This window comes from Pezoporus occidentalis, unplaced genomic scaffold, assembly GCF_034315485.1.
Source record: "Pezoporus occidentalis ecotype Australia unplaced genomic scaffold, CSIRO_AGI_Poc_V1 ctg194, whole genome shotgun sequence".
In the NCBI taxonomy this organism is placed as follows: Eukaryota; Metazoa; Chordata; class Aves; order Psittaciformes; family Psittacidae; genus Pezoporus; species Pezoporus occidentalis.
Genome location: NW_026913791.1, coordinates 170112 through 192999, shown reverse-complemented (window position 1 = coordinate 192999; position 22888 = coordinate 170112). Strand labels below are relative to the sequence as shown.

The 22888-nt window shown below is 38.1% G+C and overlaps 2 protein-coding genes across 2 annotated transcripts in view; one reads left to right on the top strand and one right to left on the bottom strand.

The window, feature by feature from the left end:
• EBNA1BP2 (EBNA1 binding protein 2) overlaps positions 1–15339 on the top strand; it is a 498012-nt gene extending 482673 nt beyond the window's left edge. Inside the window, exon 10 of the transcript XR_009964489.1 lies at positions 15324–15339. The gene's annotated coding sequence lies outside the window, so the exon portion shown is untranslated. The remainder of the gene's footprint in view (positions 1–15323) is intronic.
• The window catches only part of PIGK (phosphatidylinositol glycan anchor biosynthesis class K), a 68143-nt gene extending 47611 nt beyond the window's left edge, over positions 1–20532 (bottom strand). The window contains 10 exon segments of the mRNA XM_062617240.1: positions 3999–4171; positions 8952–9062; positions 10340–10457; positions 10804–10900; positions 11262–11373; positions 12634–12769; positions 16213–16304; positions 18697–18750; positions 20370–20513; positions 20515–20532. Coding sequence (XP_062473224.1) covers positions 3999–4171; positions 8952–9062; positions 10340–10457; positions 10804–10900; positions 11262–11373; positions 12634–12769; positions 16213–16304; positions 18697–18750; positions 20370–20513; positions 20515–20532 — 1055 coding nt within the window.
• Between the last annotated feature and the right edge of the window lie 2356 nt (positions 20533–22888).

The following is a 22888-nucleotide window of genomic DNA, read 5'->3' as shown; positions in this document are numbered from 1 at the left end:
AGACACTAGCAAATAAAAACAGACTGGGAGAACAACAGCCATTAACATACTGCAAATGAAGCAATTACTCTGTTACAAAAGCATCCTCCCTAACACAAGTGGCTAATTTATTCATTTTCAGGAAAACAGTCACTGCCAGTAGTACCACAATAAAGTATTAAATATGAGGCCCAATTCTCAAAAGCAATGAAACTGGGATGGTTTTATATGATGCTGTCTTTAATTCACTTCTTACTACCCTCAGGAGAAATACTCATCCCAATTTTTTATGGATGCTTTTTGCTGATACGTATCTTTTCCTCATGAGAGGAGCTGAAAAGAAGAAAGTGTTCCTTGCAACTGGCTGAAGAGTTACAGTCCAAGTTTAAGAGACATGCTCCTAATTTATTATATATACTAAACTCTGCAATGCTCCTTCTCCAAAGATGCAGGATTTCTTCTACTCCTTAATGGTTGGTTACTTTATGCTCTTGCACAGGAATGTAGAAAAATACAATCAGAAACCCCAGAACCCCCAGACTGACAGGTCTTCTTCTAAAACTGGCAGCTACAAACGCAGTCAGGCCTGTGGCAGCTGCAGAACAAGTCGTTTGAAGTGAACATAGCTTAGATTGAAACTGCTATGAAGAAGGAAAACAGCAGAGGATTCTTTTTATGGTATAAAGCTTCTCCTCACAAATAGTCACCTTCTACTACGTGGACAGAGAGCAAGCCTCCTCTTTTGGTTAATTAGCAGTTGTTCTTTGCAGAACACCTCAAAGGCCTCACTCGAGCAATGTCACGGCTTGCGCTCAACATGAAACTGTCAGTTCTGGTCTGGCTGCACAGCTATTGCTCACACTGAGCTCGGGAGTGGATCCCTATTACAAAGTAATTGCTAAGCAAGTGTGTAACAAAAGAACAAACTTCTACTGAAAAGATTTGGCAAAGCCACAGCAGTATGGTAGATGAAAACTGGGTCAGTCTGCCAGCACTAAGATAACATGATCATGCCTCACATGACAGCATCTTCTCTACCCATTACCTGTGTTATCAGCGGGTTATCTCTTTTGTTTGGTTGTTTTTTAAAGACCTTACCTGCACATATGACTCCTGCAACTTTCAAAGAAACAAATCAGATCTAACATGGACTACTTAAGAGTGCATCAGAGTTGAGGTCTGTTTCATCTTCTGGTTATGTTCTGTAACATAACTATTCTGCAGCATTCTACTGCCACCAGTGTATAAAAGGGAAAGAGAAAAAGGTATCAAGCTAACATTGAGGGAAGAATAAAACAAAGAGGAAATGAGTCATAAAAGAATGAGGCCAAGAGACTATATCAAATATTAAACCAGTAAGACCTCTGCAAATTATCTTTTAGGAAAAAATGTAACTTGAATGCAATACAGAAAAAAGGGAAAGATTTCAGATTCTACATACATTTTGTCAGGATGAGATCTGCACACTACATAACCAATGTAATACATCAAAATTTGTACTAGTGGCATGCATTTGTGATCTATCAGATACTTCCTGGTAAACGCTTCTTGCAAACCCCTGAAGAGGCACAAGTTCAATTCTGCATGACTTTTTCTTCCCCTCTTTCCAAAGACTCTTAAAACAGAACTAGGCATGAACAAGATTATTCATGACTAATTTGGAAGGATTATTTGATTTTTTAAATGCTTGGATTAGTTCTCTCCCAATGACAGCAAAAACAATAAACCAGGCTGTGCTAGTCCCATCTTTCCCAAATTATTTTACTTTCCCAAAAGGCATTGAATGGTTTTACTAAGACTGAATTCACATTCTTTCATTCTTGGGTTATCTTTATATGAACGTGGAACAATCTGGGAAGTATCTTTTCAAAGGTTCCATAATCTGTGAACTGTTCTGACTTCTTAACACCCTAACAGATACGTGTAATGCTTATAATATTCCTTACATAAAACCAGAGTAATTGCTTTTTGCAGAGCAGGCTCTCCAAAACTGCATTTTTAAAAGCATTAACATTTTTAATAAATTCGCTTCAAGCTATAATTTTTAAATCTGTTGTAGCGAAATAGATCTGTCATACCAAGAGATACTAATCTCTGAATTCTGTTTAAGGAATTTTATCAAGCACTCCACATCACTATCTAGAGGGCTATGCTACAATTTTCCCGCACTTTTCCATGAAGTCCATACTTTCTTCTCTATTAAAAAACACATTATCCATAAACTCTTTCAAAGTGGGAACAAGAAGCTGAGAATCAAAATACTTTTTTTTAAAATTGTATCTCAATATAGTGCAATGAGTAACTTACTGTTTTATACAAGAACACTTAAACTGGTCACATACGTTACAGACATGAGGCAGTATTCCACAAGTGGCTGCTGTGTGCTTCCATTCCTAGGCGTACATGTTCTCAAAGACTGTCTCAAGCTAAAGCAGAACTATTTAGCTATTAAAACCCAGAATGTTCCCATCCCTTCCAATTTCACAGATTTAAGTTGACTGGAATTGCTGTGATAATGTAATACAGCTCTCATTAAATATCAGAGCATTTCACAAGGATAATATTCTGCTCCATGTACGAGTGCCAGTTTCTCAACGCTGCTTCCATGTGTCCAAATTCAGCAGTGTGACAGACACCTAAAAAAAACCTCATATATTGGCACCAAACTAACTCAAAAATAAAAACTGAAAATCCCAACCAGTCACTTCCAGCTTGAGAACAGTAAAGTTAACCAAAACCTATTTCTCCTTCTAATCATCCACAAATTAGAAACCCACACAAATAAGTTTCCATTATGGTTCTTGACTGGCAAAATGTTTGTTACTTGCCAAAAGATTTTTTTCCTTTTCCCTCTAGAACAACCAAAAAAAAAAAAAACCCAACAAAAAAAAACAACAACCAAACTTAGTGTCACTCAATACTGTTCTTGACTGACGAAAAACAAACAAACAAACAAAAAAAAACCAAAACCAGTGTCACTAAATACTGTTCTAAAATAAGGAGTCACAAAATCAGCTTAAGATATATATACTGTTAGTCCTAACACACACTATATGGATAAAAATACAGTATGAAAATAAAATATGAGATAAATACAATAATATAATTGTGTGGAATAGCAATACTACTACTAAATTTCATATAATACTACATAATTTCATATAATTATGAAATATTATACTAAACCATGTGTAAACTGCTACCCACTAACTTATTCTTTGATTTCAGCAACAGTAAACAACAAGGCAGACAATGATCTGCATAAATCTATGGGTTGAAAAATATTTCAGCCCTGGTACATCAGACTATTTCAAACCTTTTTTTTTTGTTTTCCTCCTCTTAGAAGACTGTATCATGGAACATAAAAGATGCAACAGAAATGGAAGTGCAATGATAAATAAACTCTAAAGAACAAGCACATCTTCCTTTACATGTTCCCAATAGGTGGCAACAGAATACCAAAAATACAAAGTAGTTTATAATTCTTTCTTCATCCAAAGTAACGGAAGCCCTGTTACAACTATTAATGAACTTGCACCAACAGTTTTATTCAAAGGTATCACTGCATCTCAGCAACAGAAACTGTCAGGACAGGTAATGCCAAAAGCCAGAGGATTCACAGAACAGAAACAAAGCATTTATTAAAGAGCTAGTTGTTATGGAACAACTGACGGCTTATACTCAGAGCTTATCTATTACAAATTTACAGTAACAAAACATTTTTGCACATTAAAGAAGGAATTATAAGGAAAAAAGATGGACTAATTTTTGTTGTTGTTGACATCTGCACCTTGGTCCTTAGCAGTATTTCTTTACAAGTCTAAATAAAGGGATGAACACTTTTAAACAAAGTTCTAGCTGACAAACCCCAGCATCATCATAGTAGCAGGTCCCTACTAATTCCCCAATTCTTTGCAAGAAATGTCAGCAAATCAGAGTTCTCTCCTTGACAGCTATACCACTATTCTGTTTCTGTGGCACAGAGCTATACAAATCAAGTCTAAAGAGTGACTACTTACTTGCTTTCAAATCCGGCTATGTCACGATCCAAAGAAATTGTCTCTCTTGTAATTTCCACCTTTCTCACACTGCCAAAGAAGTCTGTTATCAGAACATTTTGAGAGTCTCGCCGAAAGAGATCAGTTCGGTGCCCAGGTGTGGAAACGCACAAGCTTTTTGGACAGACCTGAAACTGGAAACCAAGATGGACAATCATATCCTGTTCCTCATTCATCACTAGTCTCCACATACACTTTCCAAAATTAAATCACTGAAAAAAATATATAAATAATACACAAACTCACATTAATTTCAGTACAAGCTCCACAGCTAAAAAAATGATTGAACAAAAACATTTAAAGGCATATACATTTTGATTGTGCATTTCAGAAAACCTTTATCCTCACGATTATGCTGTTTGAGTTAAGAAATGCTTCTGAGAAAGTCAACCATCAATTACATCTAACTGATTAAATGCACAAATTACTTTTAATACAGATGCAGCAGTGCTGCTATAACCTTCCAAAAAGCACAAACAGGTATAAATTCTTCATATTTACCAGAGGCATCCAAGAGTAAACAAGCTTTGAGAAGTAAGTAACAGTACAGGTTTTTGTAAAAAAAAAGCAAGAATTTACATTTTGATCAAAAAGTCTCAGTCTTATTTCTAGTTTATAGGCTGAAAATTAATGCAGAATTAGGATCTTCAAATATCAAAGGTGTTCTATGTACATGAAGTTCACAGAGTCATCCTGTAAAACCTACAATTTACCTAAATACTTTATTATTTCTTTTACCCATCTATTTTGTCTATATATCAGATCCCCGGTATCTAACACACATTACAACACATGGAAGACAGAAACAGCACAAATAAACTGTTTTTAATGGACTCAATTCTGTATAAAGGTACATTTGAAGTAAATAAGAAGGCGGAACAGTGACAGATTTGTTGTGGCATTTTGATATCCAAGAAGACAGCATGCCTATTAAATAATAAGATTGTAATGTACACAGCAGATAGTCAAGACAACACCAAGGCATTTTGGACACAATACCACACTTGTCATGAATGTCTCCAATATTTCCCATCTGGAGAGATTCTTATTTCAAGGGACCCTGTAATGCACATAACATAATATAATAAATAATACCTGGTTCATATTTTTATTAATAATGCTACCTAGCTTACAGTGCCATGAAATGCAGCCCAAGGCCTCACTGTCTGACCTCCCTGATGAGCTTGGAAAGTTGAGTTCATGTCTCAGTCATTAGAATGCACTTCACAGTGAAATTCACAACTCTACTAGACACAGGAGCTAGACACAACCCTGTTAGATAGAGGCACTAGCTCTACAGTGCTCTGGACAGTTTCATGAGCAAATGTTGCTGTCCAATCAACAACAGCCCGCAGACCACCTGGTAACAGTGTAGGTTATGTGAGCCTTCACGCATTCCAGCAACACAGAACATTCAACATAACAGATTCATGCACAGGACTATAAAGGACACTCTCCACATGACTGCTCATCTTCCTTAATATTAAATTCTCCGGGCGATTTTCAAACCAGGTCCATCAGTCACTGGGTCTAGAGTTCATACACCTAATCACAGATCACCTCTTAAAACATTGCATTCTTAGGACAAAATCACACATCCTAATTAATTCAGCGCAGATGCAACCTCAGTTACCCTGGATTGTGTCTGACAAAGCCTGTGAGTTTCAGCCCATACCTCCTAGCAGAAATTCTGCGCTCAGCCTGACACAAAAAACATGGGCTTGTATGGCTCCTCCTCTTAGGACAACAGTGCCCTACATTTAAAAAGCTTCCCAGAGAGGAAACAATGTACCTGGCATTTCTTCACAGAGGACAGATTCCATCTTCCCATTCCCCCTTTCTGCTCCATTACAGTTTCTCTTCCACACCTTGTATTTTTTGTCTAAGCCTCTAAATATACAGCATTAGGCTGCTGCCTAATGCCCAGAGAGACTTCAGCTCACTTTCAACCTTTACCTTAAGAGAAGCACACAAGCACGCATATCCACCAAGCTGGTTTTTAATGATTCCAAACTTTCCTATTGGCAGAGTACCACACAGCTGCTGACGAAAAGATAGGGGCAGAGCAGATCTTTTTATTACCCTCCCTGTGAAGTGAAAATGAAGTAGACTCATCACGTTCCCATACAAAGCCACCTGTCAATGCACACAAACCCTCTTAAGCTTCAGGTTCAAGAAAACGCCATCAATTTTCTTCAGCTCTGCTGCAACTAAGGGCACAAACATAAAAACTAAGTCTCTGAAGTAAGCTATAAAAGGTAAGTACTTGTTTTAATCCCATTACTTGATGCATAAATCTATGCTGCAGTTATATAATTAGTCTCTCTACCAAGCTCCAGAGAGTGTAAATCTCCCAAAACAACTGCATCAGCACTGAAACTGGGAAACCGATACTCCACACAACTATTTCTAACCTGTCAATTTGCTACTATTAGATGTTGAGATGAATCAAACAAAAATAGGCAATGGCACTGAGACGACAACTTCAGTATGAAAAAAATCTACCTATCCAGTACTAGTGTGAAAAAAGAAGGACTGCAAAGCAATTAGACCAGAGCAGAGTAACACTAATAACTAAGGTCTTCTGACAAAAGAAAAAGCGAACACTGGCTAAAGAAAACACATTTGTTCATGTATCCATTTTCATAAATTTTTTAAAATAAGATACTAGTCAAGTAAAGCTAAACAATTCCCAAAAATGGGAACTTTGTTATCTTTTCTTAACAACATTTTTAGTTATTTTATGACAAATGATAGCTCATTTAGAAATGTATTTGAGACTTATTTTAAAACTTCAAATGTGTGACATTTTAATTTAGTCTTTATTTTTTTGAATTGTGATCAAACTCAGTCAGTCAATTGCACAGCTTTATGTTATCCCTTAGCAACACAGACGGAGCAGGTGGGGAGTAGGTGGAGTGGATCATGAAAAAGATGCCTCATTCTTTGCAGGAATGCAATATCCAGACCTTAGGTGGATGTGAAGAAGCTGTTTTAAGAGTGGCTGGAGAAAAGTACAGAGATGATGGAATAGAAGCAGTGTAGCAAATACACAGCTCTTCCAAAAGAGCAGACATTTGACATATCAGAAGATCGAACAACTGAACATTAGGTGATGATTTTAAAGCTGGTTAATGAGCCACTTAAAATGTTGTCCTGAGTTTGGAAAGCATTAACAAAAAAAAAAAAAAAAAAAAGAGAGACTGGGATAAAAAGTAGGTCTTTGTTCTTAAACCAGCACAACTGTAACAAAGCATTCTAGTTCTAAAGTACACCTATAACTGTTGGCAAATAATGGGTTTATATCCTTACCATGGACTAACCATATGCCATTTCGGAACTCTTAGATAAAGCCCTGAAAAGCACCAACTTGAAATAAAGTGGTCACATTTGCTGAAATACATATTATGAGTCATTGCATGTTCATCAAAAATCATTATATATTTCAGTCCATTTTCTTCCCTTCCCAGACCAACAATAAGCACATCAGCATATGATGACTTTGATGATGTAAGAAATTTACCAGTATGGGTTAACTTCCCACAGCTCTTCCTGAGAATTTCACATATAAGAAAAAACACAAGTGAGAATGTTTAAACATCTTCTCCAAAGAGCTGAAAAGGTAAACTACTTGGCCAGCTATCAAGTTTTCTACACTTTCCACAACAACTGGATTAGTATCTAGCTAGCTAGAGTAGTTATACCACTTACCAGATGGTCTCTTACACAGTAGAAACCACTGTTCATTTGTTATGACTTTTTTTAAACAGCAATTAATTTTCTGGTTTACAGAATAGTTCTAAAGTGCTGCTTGAATAAATTGGCTAGAAAAAGATAGAATCAATAAAGGACTTGCATATTCTTGTTTAACAAGATTTATTTTAAAATCATCTGTATCCCATGGTCAGAAGGTATTAAATTACAGGACAGAAATTTCAATCCCATGGTAGTAAAAGAACCTTGAATCTTAGTCACTGAATCAATTCTGTAACAACATAAAATCTGTCATGTGTGGGCTGTTTACAGTGAATTCTACTACACATCTAGCAGCCAGGCTAACACCATCCTCTGTAGACAGAGGGTGGCATAAAACTTTCAAGCAGCTGCTCCTTTTACAGAAATGAATTAAAGACAATGTGTTCTGTAAGTAGCAGCTCTTGGATCACTGACACAGTATGTCAGGATTTACAGCTACAAGGCACCAAAGCATAATGTATTACTTTAGTGAAGTTACAAATAAATAAATAAATAAAATACACTTACATTTTATATCATCTCACATCTAACTTACACAGGCATTGTCATAAATTTTGCCATAGGTTACCTGCTTGGCTGGGTTTTTTTTTCCTCCTCCCTCATACCCCAAAAGCTGTAATTAATATTTATCTAAGATATAATTAACTCCAAACACTGATGTATTTTGATGTATCTTGCTCTGGAATCTAAGCGGATATACAGAGCAATTAGTCTCTGCAGGCATTTGTGAGTGCACCATTAGAATTTTAAATGCTTAATCTCTCTGCAAAACAATCAGTGTCTGCTTTTCCATATCTATAAAGTGTCTACTACCCATTAAGCTGATTTTAGAAGCTTCCTACTATCATTTTTCATGAGCAAATGTTTCATCCTATCAAAATGAATATTGAATAATATATTAATTTTCCAATGAACAGTAAAAAAAATCTGGCTAATTTTGGTTAATCTCTTTCCATAGCCAGCAAGCCACTTTCACACTGAGGACAATCAAGTGTTACACCATCACTACATTTAATAATGGCAAAAAGACCCTCTCCCCAAAACTGCTTCCAAGAGAAAAGGCAGAAGAACAAAAAGCATTTGGAGAACCCTACAGACAACAGTTTTGAAACTGTTACAATCATTAGCATGTTCATGAATGTTCAATATTCTACTTACTAGGTCATTCATATTTGTCTGACTGGCTGGATGAATTTCTTCCAAGAACTCTAGCACATAGAATGTGTATCTGTCCATGAGATGAACACCAATCGCAAGATCAGGCTGATGCTTAAAAACAACACACAGCAGTTATTGGGCATTTGCAGGAAAGAATTCAGTATTTAGAGAGCAAATAGAATGTAACAGCATGTCACAAAAGTTAAGCATAACAATTTTTTGTTCTTAGGCAAATTACACAAAGAAAATGACCACCCATAAAGAAACATATTGTTGACAAGCTGAATAATACAGTTTATCTTCATTTTTCTACACTGTATCCTGGTAATCTCCACATTTGCGAAAAAGCAGGGAACCCCTTTTTCTTGATGGTTCAGTAAAGGTTTGTGGGCTGCCCTGAGCTTCTCAGAACTCGGAAAACAGGGCTGGGAGAGACAGCTTATCTTACAGATCTGCACAGGTTCAGAGCTAGGCTCTGCACAGATTCAGGTCTGCATAGGTTCAAACCCTGACTTGATGGTTTTGGTCCAGCTAGGATCTCTCTCATATCACTCTGTCTGTAATTCAGCTGGGATGTAACTACAGCAGGTGAAAGGTAGTGGTCTGGGGTTTTCCTGTATATAGAACAGTTTGGGTTGGAAGGGACCTTCAAAGGTCATCCAGTCCAACATCCCGGCAATGAGCAGGGACAGCTTTATCTAGATCAGGTTGCCCAGAACCACATCCAGCCCGGCCTTGAATATCTCCAGGAACTGCACATCCACCACCTCTCTGGGCAGCCTGTGACAGTGTTTTACCACCCTCACTGTAAAAATTCTTTTCCTCACATCCAGCCTGAATCTCCCCTCTTAGTTTAAAACCATTACCCCTTGTCCCGTCACAACAGGCCCTGCTAAAGTCTCTCCAGCATCTTATTGGCCCCTCTTAAGCACTGAAAGGCTGCAAAAAGGTCTCCCCGGAGTCTTCTCCAGGCTGAAAAGCCACATTTCACTCAACCATTCCTCATAGGTGAAGTGCTCCATGCCTCTGATCTTTTTGTTTCCCTTCTCTGGACCCTCTCTAATAGGTTCATCAAGTGTAAGAAGTCCTAGATTGAATATTCCCCACACATATCTTCCAGCAATCTTCCCATAAAATTTCTTCTTATCCTAGGCTATGCATAAATGGGCCAGCAAGCACAGAAATCCATTAGTCCGGTTCTTTGGGATGGCACATAAAAAAAGGCAGAAAAAGTGCAATTACAAGTTTTGTCAAAACCTCACTTTGTAACTAAATACCTTACACATTCAGCAATTAGAAGGGAAATTTTTAGTTCAAAAACAATAGGACCTGTGCTTTTTACTCAGGCATTTTGAAATCTGTCTTCAGGATCACAAAAATCTACTTACTGATAAAGAATCTTCTCCTACTTGGCTGCTAGCCAAGGCCATTATATTAGGTGAATAAAATCGTTCATACATGGATGCTCCTTGGCAAGTATCAATAATAAACAACAATTCATTGTACCTGAAAAAAAAAATAAAACAGCCTCTTTATCCATCTCTCCTTAAGCAACATTCACATACTTTGCTTTTTAGTTACCAGGACAGCTGCTAGGAACCCAAGGAACAGAAGAGTTTATACTGATTCATTAAGATGCAAGTTCAGTCAAAGCACAGTACATTTGAGCAGCTGTAACTGCAGGAAGCTGCAAACAAAAATTAAAACTCTTCTTTCTGAATGTAAACTTTCATGCAATTTTATGGACAACAGACAGTATCACTGCCAAAGGTAAGCAAGGCCTACTGGTTAAGACTTCAGGCATGTTCAGGAAACACAATATTTAACCTCTAAATAATGCTTTTTTCCTCACCTTCTTTTCTGCCACATTTGTTCAAAGGCATCAGCCAGTTCTACATTTGTGATTTCTTCAGAATCCTGAAATTTTAGGAAACCATTTCCACCATGGCCTGGCAGAAAAAAAAAAAAAAGCAGAAGTTATGCAAGATGGTAGCTGAGAGGAAGTCCAGCTGACCATTCCTCTAAAAAAAATAAAAAAGGCAAACACAATTTTCCTTCTCCAAACAGACTCCAGCAAAAGAAAGTTATTAGTACAGTGAGAACAGTATACATACATTATTTAAGATAGAAACTATACTTACTGCCATATAGGCTTCTTCTTACTTAGTATTACATGCTAAAAAAAGGAAAAAAAAAAAATCCTTTTGTCAATCCTTTTGTTTGTTTGGACTCCTAATGGGATTTCTTGCTTTCAACAGGCCCATCCAAGGGAACAATATCAATAAATTGTATACAGAAACCTGTAATTACCTGTCATATATATTAGAATATTGCTTCTATCATCAGAAAGAAGACGTTTAGATCGTGGTGTGCTTGGTGGGATTCTTCCTGTTAATACACGCAAAAAATTTTCGACAGTAACCTAGGAATAGAAGCACAAACTAATTTTCTAAAGAGAAAAATATCAATTAACAACTATAGCCTGGGTTACATTAAGTAATGGAACACTAAAAGAGGCAGTGTATATACCCAAAAGTATTACTTCATGGTATAAACTGTATAAACAAACATTTTCTGTTTAAGGTTTTACTGCAGTTTCATAATCATATGGTACCTTTTACTTTATTCCACTAACATCGCCTGTTGCTTTGTTACACCAAATAAGGCTAATGCCATTATAATTTCTTAATACATTTTCATTCATCTGAAATGCCGTCAGTGTATAGCTTTATTTTGTCAAAGCTGTTCATGTACTCAAAACATGCTCCAACATTAGCGTGTGTTACCATGGAAAAATAAACTTAAATTCCCTCTGCAACACAGAAAAGGTAAAATAAGATTAATTTCAGCTACATAAGTCTGAGAGCTCAGGTAAGACCCATCTGGATGGCGACTGTAAAACATTCTGTAAAACACCACTTCCTCTTCATGCAGACGTACACAGCTCAAACGCTAGCAAAAAATCCATACTCAGGAAAAAACACAATGAAAAGAACATACCTCTATTTCGGTGTTGTATCTTCACTTCTTTATACAAAGCTTCAGAGAAATAAAACATCTACTACATACTTAACTCTCCCCCATAAACCGTTAGTAATGATTATACAGCACTATTAAACCATGCAATTGATGTCCAAATTAAGATTAACTGTAAAGACACTGTTTGAAGGAATATTACACAAATGAAAAGATGGTAGAATGCAGATTTCTTTACAGTAATTACTTTACAGTAATGTATAAACTATGGCTTTTGTGTATTTTGATAAAAACATATGCTTAACATTAGAAATGTAAGTAGATATGCCAAGTAAACATTTCACTTGCACACCAGAAATTTCACAGCGGTGGAGTTTGCAAGATGAGACACTGAACAACCATTTCCAAAGAGAAATGTAATACTTGGATTCCTAACACATACAAGGGGTTCCATATATTCATTTAATTGTGGGAATTTCATTACCTGAATTATAACATGATTCTAGTATAACAAACTTCAAATAAAATAAAACAAGTATCAAGGAGGGGAGGGGTGTGGTGTTTAAACCTATCAGTTGATAATAAAAGCCTAGCCCAAAACCAGAAATGTGACTAGAAAGACTTCCTCAGACTTCACAGGTGATGTATAAATCTTTAAACCAACACTAAAACCAAAGACCCAGTGATTTAATTTAAGAGAAATCACCTCATAGCTTCTGTAATCCACTTCCACATCATCTCCATAGACATTTAGCTCCATGTTTTTATGACTAAACACAGTAGCTGGTTTGGGATTTCTGGGATTACATGCCATGTCATCTGCCAGCATCAGGACAATGTGACTATGGAAAACAAGACAAAAATATTTCAGACATTCTACTTCCATATAACATTCAAACAGAAATTACAATAAAACTGTCCCACAATTACAACAATGGCTTATAAAACTAAGAAGATTCCTGGGATTATAGGTGAAACTTTGCTTACTTACACCCTATTTCCTTATGTACACCCTCACTATTATGAGGATACCACACACAGAAATGCAGCTACCTCTTATACAGCTATAGGATTAAGTTAGGCCAAAGATGAACACAAGAGCAGTTGGTATTAGACTGGCAGAACTATTCATAAAAAAATGTGATTTTTATGGGGCACTAAATCAGAAGAAATCCAAGCCTGTTTGCACCTTTTAAGATCATTTAAAAATATTATGACAATTTTTAATTTGAGGAGCTCATGAACATTTCTCAAACCATTATACTGCATCTGATGCACTACTGTATGACTATCTGTGTTACTGGAATTTTGCTGAAGAACACAAATGGGCTGACACCAGACATTTTTTCTTCTTCATAGTTCAAAGAAGAAATAAAGAAACCAAAAATAAAAAATAAAACCCCAACAACCCAACATTTCGTATTACCAATTAAAAAAAAAAACAAACAATCAGCATATTATAAAACTGTTCCAACTTGCATGCAGCCAAAGACCTCTATTACCCATAGCAGGGCAAGGTTTGGGTCAAAATATGAAACAAGAGGTCACTGGAGGCTGTTAGCACTGGAAGAATGTGCCAGAGATGTCTGGAACAAAGTGAAGTTGGTTCTTTCCTTGGATAACCCTGTCTTGGATATAGCTTCTCATGGACTGTGCTCTCCCAAACAATGCTTACAAAAGGAAAGCTCTGTATCCTGCAAAGAATACTGCTAATTCAGACTCTCAAGCACACAGCTATAAATTAAACTGTGGTGTGCTATTTAAGCATCATTCCTGTGCTTGTCATCATTCACCTATATGCCTGCATGAGCACTTTATATAAAGTTATTCGTTATTAAGTGCTAATAGGCTCCACACCCCACCAAAAAAGGAAGGGGAGAGGGGTGGGAGAAAAAGAGAAATGCTGTCCAAAATAACATAAGCATAAATCCTCAGAAATAATCACAGTAAATTATTTCAATGGGAATAAAATGTTGGCATAAATATGAAGGTGTAATGATAGAAGTGAGAGGAGAGCTACAGAAGAGAAATAAAGAGATTTTTTTTTCTCCACACATGCACAGCAGTACAAATCTATTTTTATAAAAGAGAACTATATGGAGAATATATGCCTTGCAGATTTACTGAGATAGTCAGTGTACATCCATTTTTTGTATTAGTCAGAAGAGAATATTCCACACTAAGACATCACTAGGCCTACAGTTTAGCCCTGTATTTTTGCTAGGAATGTGTTTATTCAAAAAGAGGAATTAGTAATCACATGCACTCAGGAAAAGGTTCTGATCTGTAGTAGTACAGACAGGTGAGCACAAACATGCAGAGTTTGTATATTGCACGGCATTCGTATACATGCATATGGAATACACGACAGTTAAACAGAACCACTGCATACAAGTGGTTCATAGATGCAGCAAAACAATCTAGATGTTAACTCGTAGCTTAACAGTTAAGCCAAAGTAACCTAATTATATACTATAGTAATATTTTCATGATACACGACTTATATTGCATAATGATTCCAGGAATCAGAAACAGTTTTTGAATTCATTTTTTCTTTACTTTAGCAAAACTTTTCTTTTGCAAATTAGAGCATTGTGTCCACATGTCAACAAACCAGAGCACTTTACAGTTATAAACCACAAATCATTCTCCTAATGAGTTCTGTTGTTGGAGGATAAACCTACTTACATTGCCAAACTGACATGGTTCCATTCAAAATGAGGCTATGCACAAACCCCTCCAAAGAACCCAACCCCCAAAACCATGATAAATGAAAAGAAAAACAGACAGAGGAAGAAGTTTGTCTAAGGGAGAAATCCACACAAACCCATGTCAAAACTGCTGTAAATGGGGGAAAAAACAGGCATGCTCTCTCTTTAGGTCTTCTCCAATGTGTTATTTCTTGACCTTAGTCTACAGCATTGCTGTTTTTTTGAGATCAATTTCAAGATCCTTGGGTAAGGCTAAGAAACAGATTAGGCTACTGAACAACAGAAGTCTTTAGATATGCTTTAGGTTTTGCAGTATTTCTAAAACTGACACTTATTTTGACATTCATGGTCAAGCTGGATGGATTCAGAGAACATGAAAGTTCTCAGGTAAGGGCAAAACTAGTGAAAGAATTCCTAAGGTAGTATACCTAGGGTACCTACTCTTCCAAGGCTATAAAGGAAAGAAGACAGATGCTTCCGAATACAACCTGCAAAAAAAGAAAAAAGCCGTATTTCTGTGGCTTTCAGCCCACAGTGCTTCAGCAGTATGTTGCCTTGGATTTACAGCTCCCAAACATTTCCAAAAGCTAGATTTCAACATCCCCTCTTTCAAAAACCAAGAACTCACTTCTTCTTTTTAAAAAATAAACACAGGGAACAGGATGATACTGCATCACAGTCACAGTTGAGTGGAAACTAGCTTGGGACTCCAGGTACCACAGTTTGGATGTTGACAAAAAAATGCCATACAAATTCAATCCAGTAAAACATATATTTTGCAATGATTAAGCTGTTCATACTTCTTTACGCAGACATCCTGAAGAAAGTACCAGTGCCCTAAACAAACATGAAAAATCAGAACCACTAGGATTTCCACAGAAGCCTACGGATATAGCCTATTATGTTGGTGCACAATTCTGGTATAAGTAAATTGCATTCCAAAACAGTTGATGGAACTGTGCCAACTTCCATTCAGAACACAACTCAGACACTTCAGAACAGTTTGTTCACCTTCCTCATCCTATTGTCAAAGAAGGGATACTATTTTGACTATTGTGTTATCACTAAGAAGCACAACTGGTATGGACAAAGCTTCTGGTTTCTCTAAAAACATAACATAAAATGGATTTTTCAAGGCTACTTTTAATGTAGCAGCAGCTTTGTTCAGGCTTTTAGAGACTCTCAATGTAGCTGCAGATGTGGAAGTCTTACACTTCAGTTCAGTTACGGTTACTAACATCTCCACACTGAAAGTACATCAAAAGCTGTATCTCAGAGTAGTCACCGCTGATGCATTTATAAATTTTCACATTATGCTTTCACAAGTTTTCCAAGTGGCATATTTTAGTGGCCAGATAGCTCCTCGTAATTTTAACCTAATTAACCTATTCCAACTGGCATATTTTTTGAACAGTATCGCCACACTTTTCAATACACTGATGTAATCACATCCCTCCTTCTTACTTTTAGCCAGTTAAACTGGGAAGAGAAATGTATTTTTAAACTGCTTCAGACAATAAGGTGCCTTTTAGTAGTACATTTGCAAGGAACGGTATTAATCAATATTCCCTCACCTATCGGGAATGCCCAATCTCTTGACACTTCTGTATACTGAGAGAGTATTTGCCACATGACGGTAATTGAACCAGAATCGAGATGTACACACCTTGGGAAAAGAAGGAAAAAAAAAATCATACTAAATACTGTAAAAGATAAAAATAGCCTGGCACACTGCATCAGAAGACTGTGATTACAGAAATATCAACAAACTAGTAACAAATCAGAAAGAACACAGCAACACCAAAAACCTCATGATATAAGCTATAGAAGTCTTTGTTGTACCAAAGTTGCAAATGCTGAAAATAAAATCTTAAAAAAAAATCAGTTCTTAACACACTGACTCATGAAAAAATTGGCATAAAACCCAACGAAGTATAAAAACTGGCACTTCAGGGAATAATTCAGCAATAATAAGTGGATAAGCTAAATTTTCTTCATTTGCTTTCTCTGTATCAAAGAGAAATCAAAGGAAGAGTTCTCATCTCAATAACAAACCCATTCTGGGATCATTCTTGCACAAACGCATAAGTGAATTCATGCAGAAGCCATACACAGGGGAAAATACACTGAGGACATTTGTATTTAAGGAGTCAAATATAATAAAGAGCTAAGTGAGCTCTAACCAAACTCTGAATACAAATTCTCAAAAATTTCAAAGGAGTTCAGTTTTCCCTGTTCTAACAGGCAAAGTGCTGGGGATCAGCCATTCCTGCACTTAAATCAATCCCTAGGTCAGGTATTATTTAATCTGTCCTCAAAGGCCTTAAACCAATGAGATTTCAAAAAGCTTCAGAGGCAATCTGATGTAGTTCCTTACTAAAGCCTTATCATTGTACTTGTGCTTAACTTTTATTCACTTTTTGTTTGTTCCACACCAAGGACTGAAATCCTGCTCCAGAGACAAATTTCTTTCACTTTTACAAGTCTTTCAAACACAGAAAGAAGCATGTTAGAAGAGGTAACTTTAAAAACACAAAAACAGAGAAGCAGTAACAAGCATTTAAACAGGTCTTTTAATTTTTCAGCTTTAAATATAAAGCTCTAATTTAATCATAGATTTATTGAATGACCTGGGTTGGAACAGACCTTAAGGATCACCTAGTTCCAACCCGCTGCCATGGGCAGGGACACCTTCCACTAGACCAGGTTGCTCGAAGGCCCATCCAACCTGGCCTTGAACAGAAAACACAGATAAAATGTATGTTTCTTAAATAGAAACATCTGTAAGTTACACTATGTAACATTTCTGTCTCTAGCCTTTTCATAAAAAGAAATGAGTAGTAGCTTGAATAATAATAAAAATTCAGCCTAAAAGGATCCCTTTGTGTCTCAATCATGCTGTCAGTCAGGAAAAAAAGCCCATGGGATTCAGCCCATGAGAATACTTGCCTTTCAGCAAGATTTAAAGCTCTGAAAACTAACTGCGGCCTACTTAGCTATGACGTTTCAAGGTATTAGCACCTGCCCCTTTTCCTCTGTTACCTCTCTTACAATACAGTGGAAAACGTTCCTATGCTTTAAATATAGCTCTTCACACTGTGGCATATTAATTCCAACTACTGATGAAGGACTGCAATACAATGCCAGGCCTGATAGCTGTAAAACCCTCCCTCTTTTACTGCTTCAAAAAGCAGCAGCAATTGTTACAAAGCTTACCTATGAACTACTGAAAAGATATAACCACCAGAGAATCTGTTGAGAAGAGAAAATATAACACCTTGGACCTAATTTTCCACCTTCTTTGTGTGTTTTTATGGAGCATAAAAGCACCTACTTGTTAAGAGTATTAGAGTAGTAATTGATATTTTAATAGTTTTGAGTTTGTTCATTGTAGAATATAGAAATTATTCCTTCTAATTTAATTAATTACTGTTAACTTTTCTTTTATATTGCTCAGTTTTAGTATCTGGAAAACAAACAGCTGCTACTGAGTAATTACAATCATGTTCTGAAACAAATTAGTCATTAAGACCCAAATTGTGATTAAGAACCAATTGTGAAGCATGATCCAAAGCTAATAATAGCTTCATGGCAAAGAAAAAAAAAAAGGCATAAGAACAGTTGATCTAAACATCATGCTGCCTGAATTTATTTTATTCTAAGCCTGTTACCACAAGTCAACAGGTTAAGTATGAACAAGAAGCAGAAATCAAGTGTGCCTTTCTGGTCTAAGAGATACAATCCTCTGATACCAGAATTACACTTCTGTTCAATAAGCACTATGGTAATTTAACTGTTTTAATGCTGTCAGAGCTTTTGTTTTACAAATCCTGCCACGTAGCTGCACATTCTGAGTACCTGAAATGTAGTCATACTGAAAAGATAATTTTATTACAGTGTAATAAATTTGCATGCACAATTTCAAATTTATTCATTCCCAAGTCTTTATCTTTCCATTTCTTTCAAATGAACAGAATTCCTGAGTGACTGTTGCTACTATGGTTCCTGGTGAAAAGTTGTTAACTTTATTGGAAGAAAAATACCTGGGCCATACTTACCAAAACTGCCCAGTTATTTGTATGTCCACTTCTAAAGAACTGTTCTGCTTGATCCTGAAAGATGGAGACATTAGATGTTTTTCAGTAATAAGAAATGACTACTCATTTTTATTCTTTCCACAAGACAGTGTTCAATGCGTATGTTTACCATACTGAAACTCTGAATAAATCTTACAAAAGCTTCAAGAGGTAGTTTGTCTTTTTCTGGTTTTCCTATTTCATGCAAGTTAATTGCTTCAAATCTTTCCCTGAAACTTGTAAAATAACAAAGGAGAAAGAACTATTAGTCACTTGCAGCTTAGTTAAAACAAAAGCCCACACATCTCTATTCCAAAGGACACTGAGAACAAAATAAAATGATTTATTGACCTACAGTTTCTCCCTTAATGAGAAGAGAGGCTTGCATTAATTTCTATTTTCCTTGTCCATATCATCTTTTCAAAAGCAGCTGAGTGAATCTGCAATTTTAACCCATTTTAAATCCAAGGTGGTTACATTTATCTTCCAAAATCAGGATCTATGATAACAGCCTTCTTATAGTCTGTGATCTCCATAGCTCCCACTGGGCTTTGCAAAGAGGGGCCGTTTTCTTTAACAGATTGCATATGTCAGGACACAGAAAAGGGATAAAGACTTTGCAGAGGTAAAGGAGTAAGTCTGTCACTGGACAAGAATCAAGACTTGCTGATTCTTAATCAGATTCTGATAAATCTCTGAGGGGTACTGGGCTGATGCCTGTGGTTTCTCACAAAACACACAGCAACAGAAAAAGCATTTGTTAGAATAAATGTAAAGCATACTGTATTCCAAGTAGCAAACTGGCAGCTTGATTATAAAGACATATTTTATTTGGCTATTTTTTGTCCTGTTCGTAATTAATTTCAAGTATGACAATCTGTAATAAAGCAGAATTCAAATGCAAACAACACTCCAGGTGTAGTGTAGGCACCGTGCAAAAACATAATTACTGAAATACAAAACTACTCCCACCTGAAATAAACAATCCTAGCTCCCATCGCTATGGGTAAATGCCGTCTCCAACCTGCGGGAGGGGGTCAGGGTAATCAATCGAGCCCAGGTGAGGCCAGGTAGCTAGACGGCCCAAACACCCCACCCTGGTCTTTAACCGATGAAATTCCATTCACACATAACTTAAGCCACAAAAGTCCGGAAAAGTAACCTAAAACCCCGACTACTGAAACTTACACTGTGTAGCCAAAGATAAGCTCAGATTCAGAAACTTACAAACACGTTCAAAGACTGTTCGCTTAACTTTGAACAGTTTACAAGAGTTACACGTGCCCGCTAAGCCCACCGCTCCAGGGATGCCCTGCACTACAGTCCACGCGGTTCTACCGCCGAACACCGGGGCAGGGGAGAGCGGAGCGGAGCGGGGAGAGGCGGGCCGGGGGAGGGACAGACCGACCCCCCGCCCGGGGCCGGCAGCACTGCCGGAACAGCCGGTGGGGAGAGTTGTTCATAGACCGCGCCCGCCGAGCCCAGCGTCATCCCTCTCAGGGGCGCCACAAGTGCCCCGGCGCAGCCCAGGGCAGTGGGCACGGGCTCTGGCCGCGGAGAGAGGGAGGTGGGGAAACCAGCAGCATAGAGCCTGCAGGGTAGCACAGCACCTTCCGCTCTCTCTCCCCGCCGACCGCTCCCAGCAGCTTTCGTACCTGGACACTGCTGGTGAGCGCTGCCCCGCAGCACCCTAGGAGTAGGGTGGCGGCGGCGCGGACCCAGCTGGCGCCGGACTCCGTGGCCGCCATTTTACCCTGACTCTTCCGCCAGGGTCCGGCCGCCGCAGCTGCCGGAAGGGGAGAAGCGAGTTCTGCGCATGCTCGGCTGTGGCTCCGCGCCCTGTAGTTTCCGTGTGGAGGCTGGCGCGGTGGCTGCCCGGTGGCGGCCCGGCGGTCGGGAGGATCGTGTGCCTGCTCTGAGGCGCGCCACGCGCGCAGTCACATACCAGAGCTCCCTCGGCCTTGCCAGCCTGCTTAGAATTCGTTTCTTACGGAGCTGAGGCAGGGATGGCAGCAGATCTCACCACCGCCTTCAGCATACGTGTTCATTCTGGCTGTGTCATGAGGTGTTGCAGCCCTACCCAGACCTTGTTCATCCCTTGGACAGGCCTGGCTGACAAGTTAAAGCACTCTGGCCTTTGGCTTGGGAGGCTCCTGGGGGTGTAACAACAGACGAACCTCGCAGCTGCCTAGGAAGAACATGCTGGAATCGCTGGACTTTGTTGACGCTGGCACGCCAAGCTGAGGATGACCTGAGGCCTTGGGCTGCAGGGCAAAAGCTGCCTTAGAGAGCAAAGAGGAGAGCTGGGGAGAACGACCACCTTTGGTGGAGAAGAGAGGGGGATCTGGAATTGAGTCTTCTGTCAAAGTGCCCTGTTAAAGGCTTGCCTTTGGCACATACATCCCTCTGAGCTGATGAATCATCAGGTTTTTATTTCAATGTATCAAACCACCTGGTCTTGATTCTTTCATTTCCACTAACTCATCTTGTCACCACCTTTGTTCAATTGCCTGATGGCTTCCATTAGTGAAGATTCAGAACCTGCCATGAACCATGGAAGCTATTTCCTGCTCTGTGTACTTGTCATCAGTAATGACTTTCTCAGACAGCAGCATATTTCCATGTATTGATGTTGGAATTTCAACAACATTGCATTTGCTGTTTGGAAGCATCGCTGGTTTCCTCAATAAAAATAATGACATGTAATTAGATAGCCTTTTCTTTTTGTGCCTAAGGCTGACAAACTCCCTATCAAAAACTATAGCCACCAACTCATGTTGTGCTCACGTCTCCCAGGTGAACCTTTTATGAAACATCTGAGAAGCGCTATGTGTGTCTGTCCCTTGGTGCCTGCTTGTAAGTTCCACTGTTTAGCTTCTTGCTCTAAAAAACTAACTGAATTTAAGACTAGGGACAAGCTTAAGCTTTTTCCTTGCCCTTTCAAATGCTTAGGCCTCTGATCATTCTGAGATGTGTTCAAGATGCGTCAGTAATACTAAAGGATAGGCAGCTATCTTTCAGAGCATGTACTCATGCAGTCTTATAAACTGGTGAGTTGATTTCATGCGCTTTGACTTGGATAGCGTCTTGTTACCTTTCAGCTCCCATGTGGAGTTGAATAGATAAAATGTGACAGAAAGTCTTAACCTTTGACTGAACTTCTTTCTGTTAAGCTCAGTTCTTTGCTCATTGCATTTACTACAAATATTCATCATCCTTTGGTATCATGCATTCTGGTCAACAGCTTTTCCAATAGAAAAATGCCATCAGCTGTATCCTGATGATACGTCTTTGAATCAGGCATAAATCCTGATGTCTGTACTGAATGAAAAGTTCGGTTAAATGTTACCAAAAGGTAACTTCAGCTTACCAAGAAGCATTCCTGACGTGAGAAGTACTGAACATATTTTCTGCAAATAAAAGTTGGAAACATCTGTTTCACATAAAAACTGCCAAACCTTGTGAAATTCTCTGGAATACTTGACTTTCAGTTTGAATGACATTCTTTTCAGGCCATTGTGTATGATTTGCTACATAAGAAAAAAAGAAATGGAAAAAAACCCACCAAAATTTTTGTCAAGTAGCATTGGAATAGTGTAAACATAGATTATCATTTATGGGCCCTACAAGCAAACATCCAGTATTTGTGCTGAGTAATTAAGAACTGTAGCAAATTTTCCTTACATGAAAGATCACCTGTATGGGATGAGACATTTGAAATCCTAGGTTTCACCAAAGGTCAGAATAGTTTAAGCATACGTGTCCAGTTAGTGTTGCTGCTGTTTCTCATGGGTTGGTTCTGCAATCTACAGGAAGGTTTGGCTTGCTCTTGATGTAAAAGCGGAGCTGCAAACTCATCAGTCTTGTGTCACATGCTGTCTGCTGCAGTGTGAGAGCAATGTTTGGATCAACTACAGTCACACTGCAGGTGTTACTTTTAGAGTGTAGGTGTTCGGGTCATATTGTTGCCTTTCCATCCCAGGGCAGATGCAGCACTGAGTTAGGGCAAACTCAGTTTCACAGACTCATTGGGATCTTACAAAAGAATGGCCATTATTCCCTCTATTTTACGTGATGCGTAATACAGTGTATGGTTCACATTTTTAAATCTGTCTCTGGTTTGCCTTCTGGATTCCTGTAGCTTGGTTGTGTGTATTTTGTAATGGATCTACTT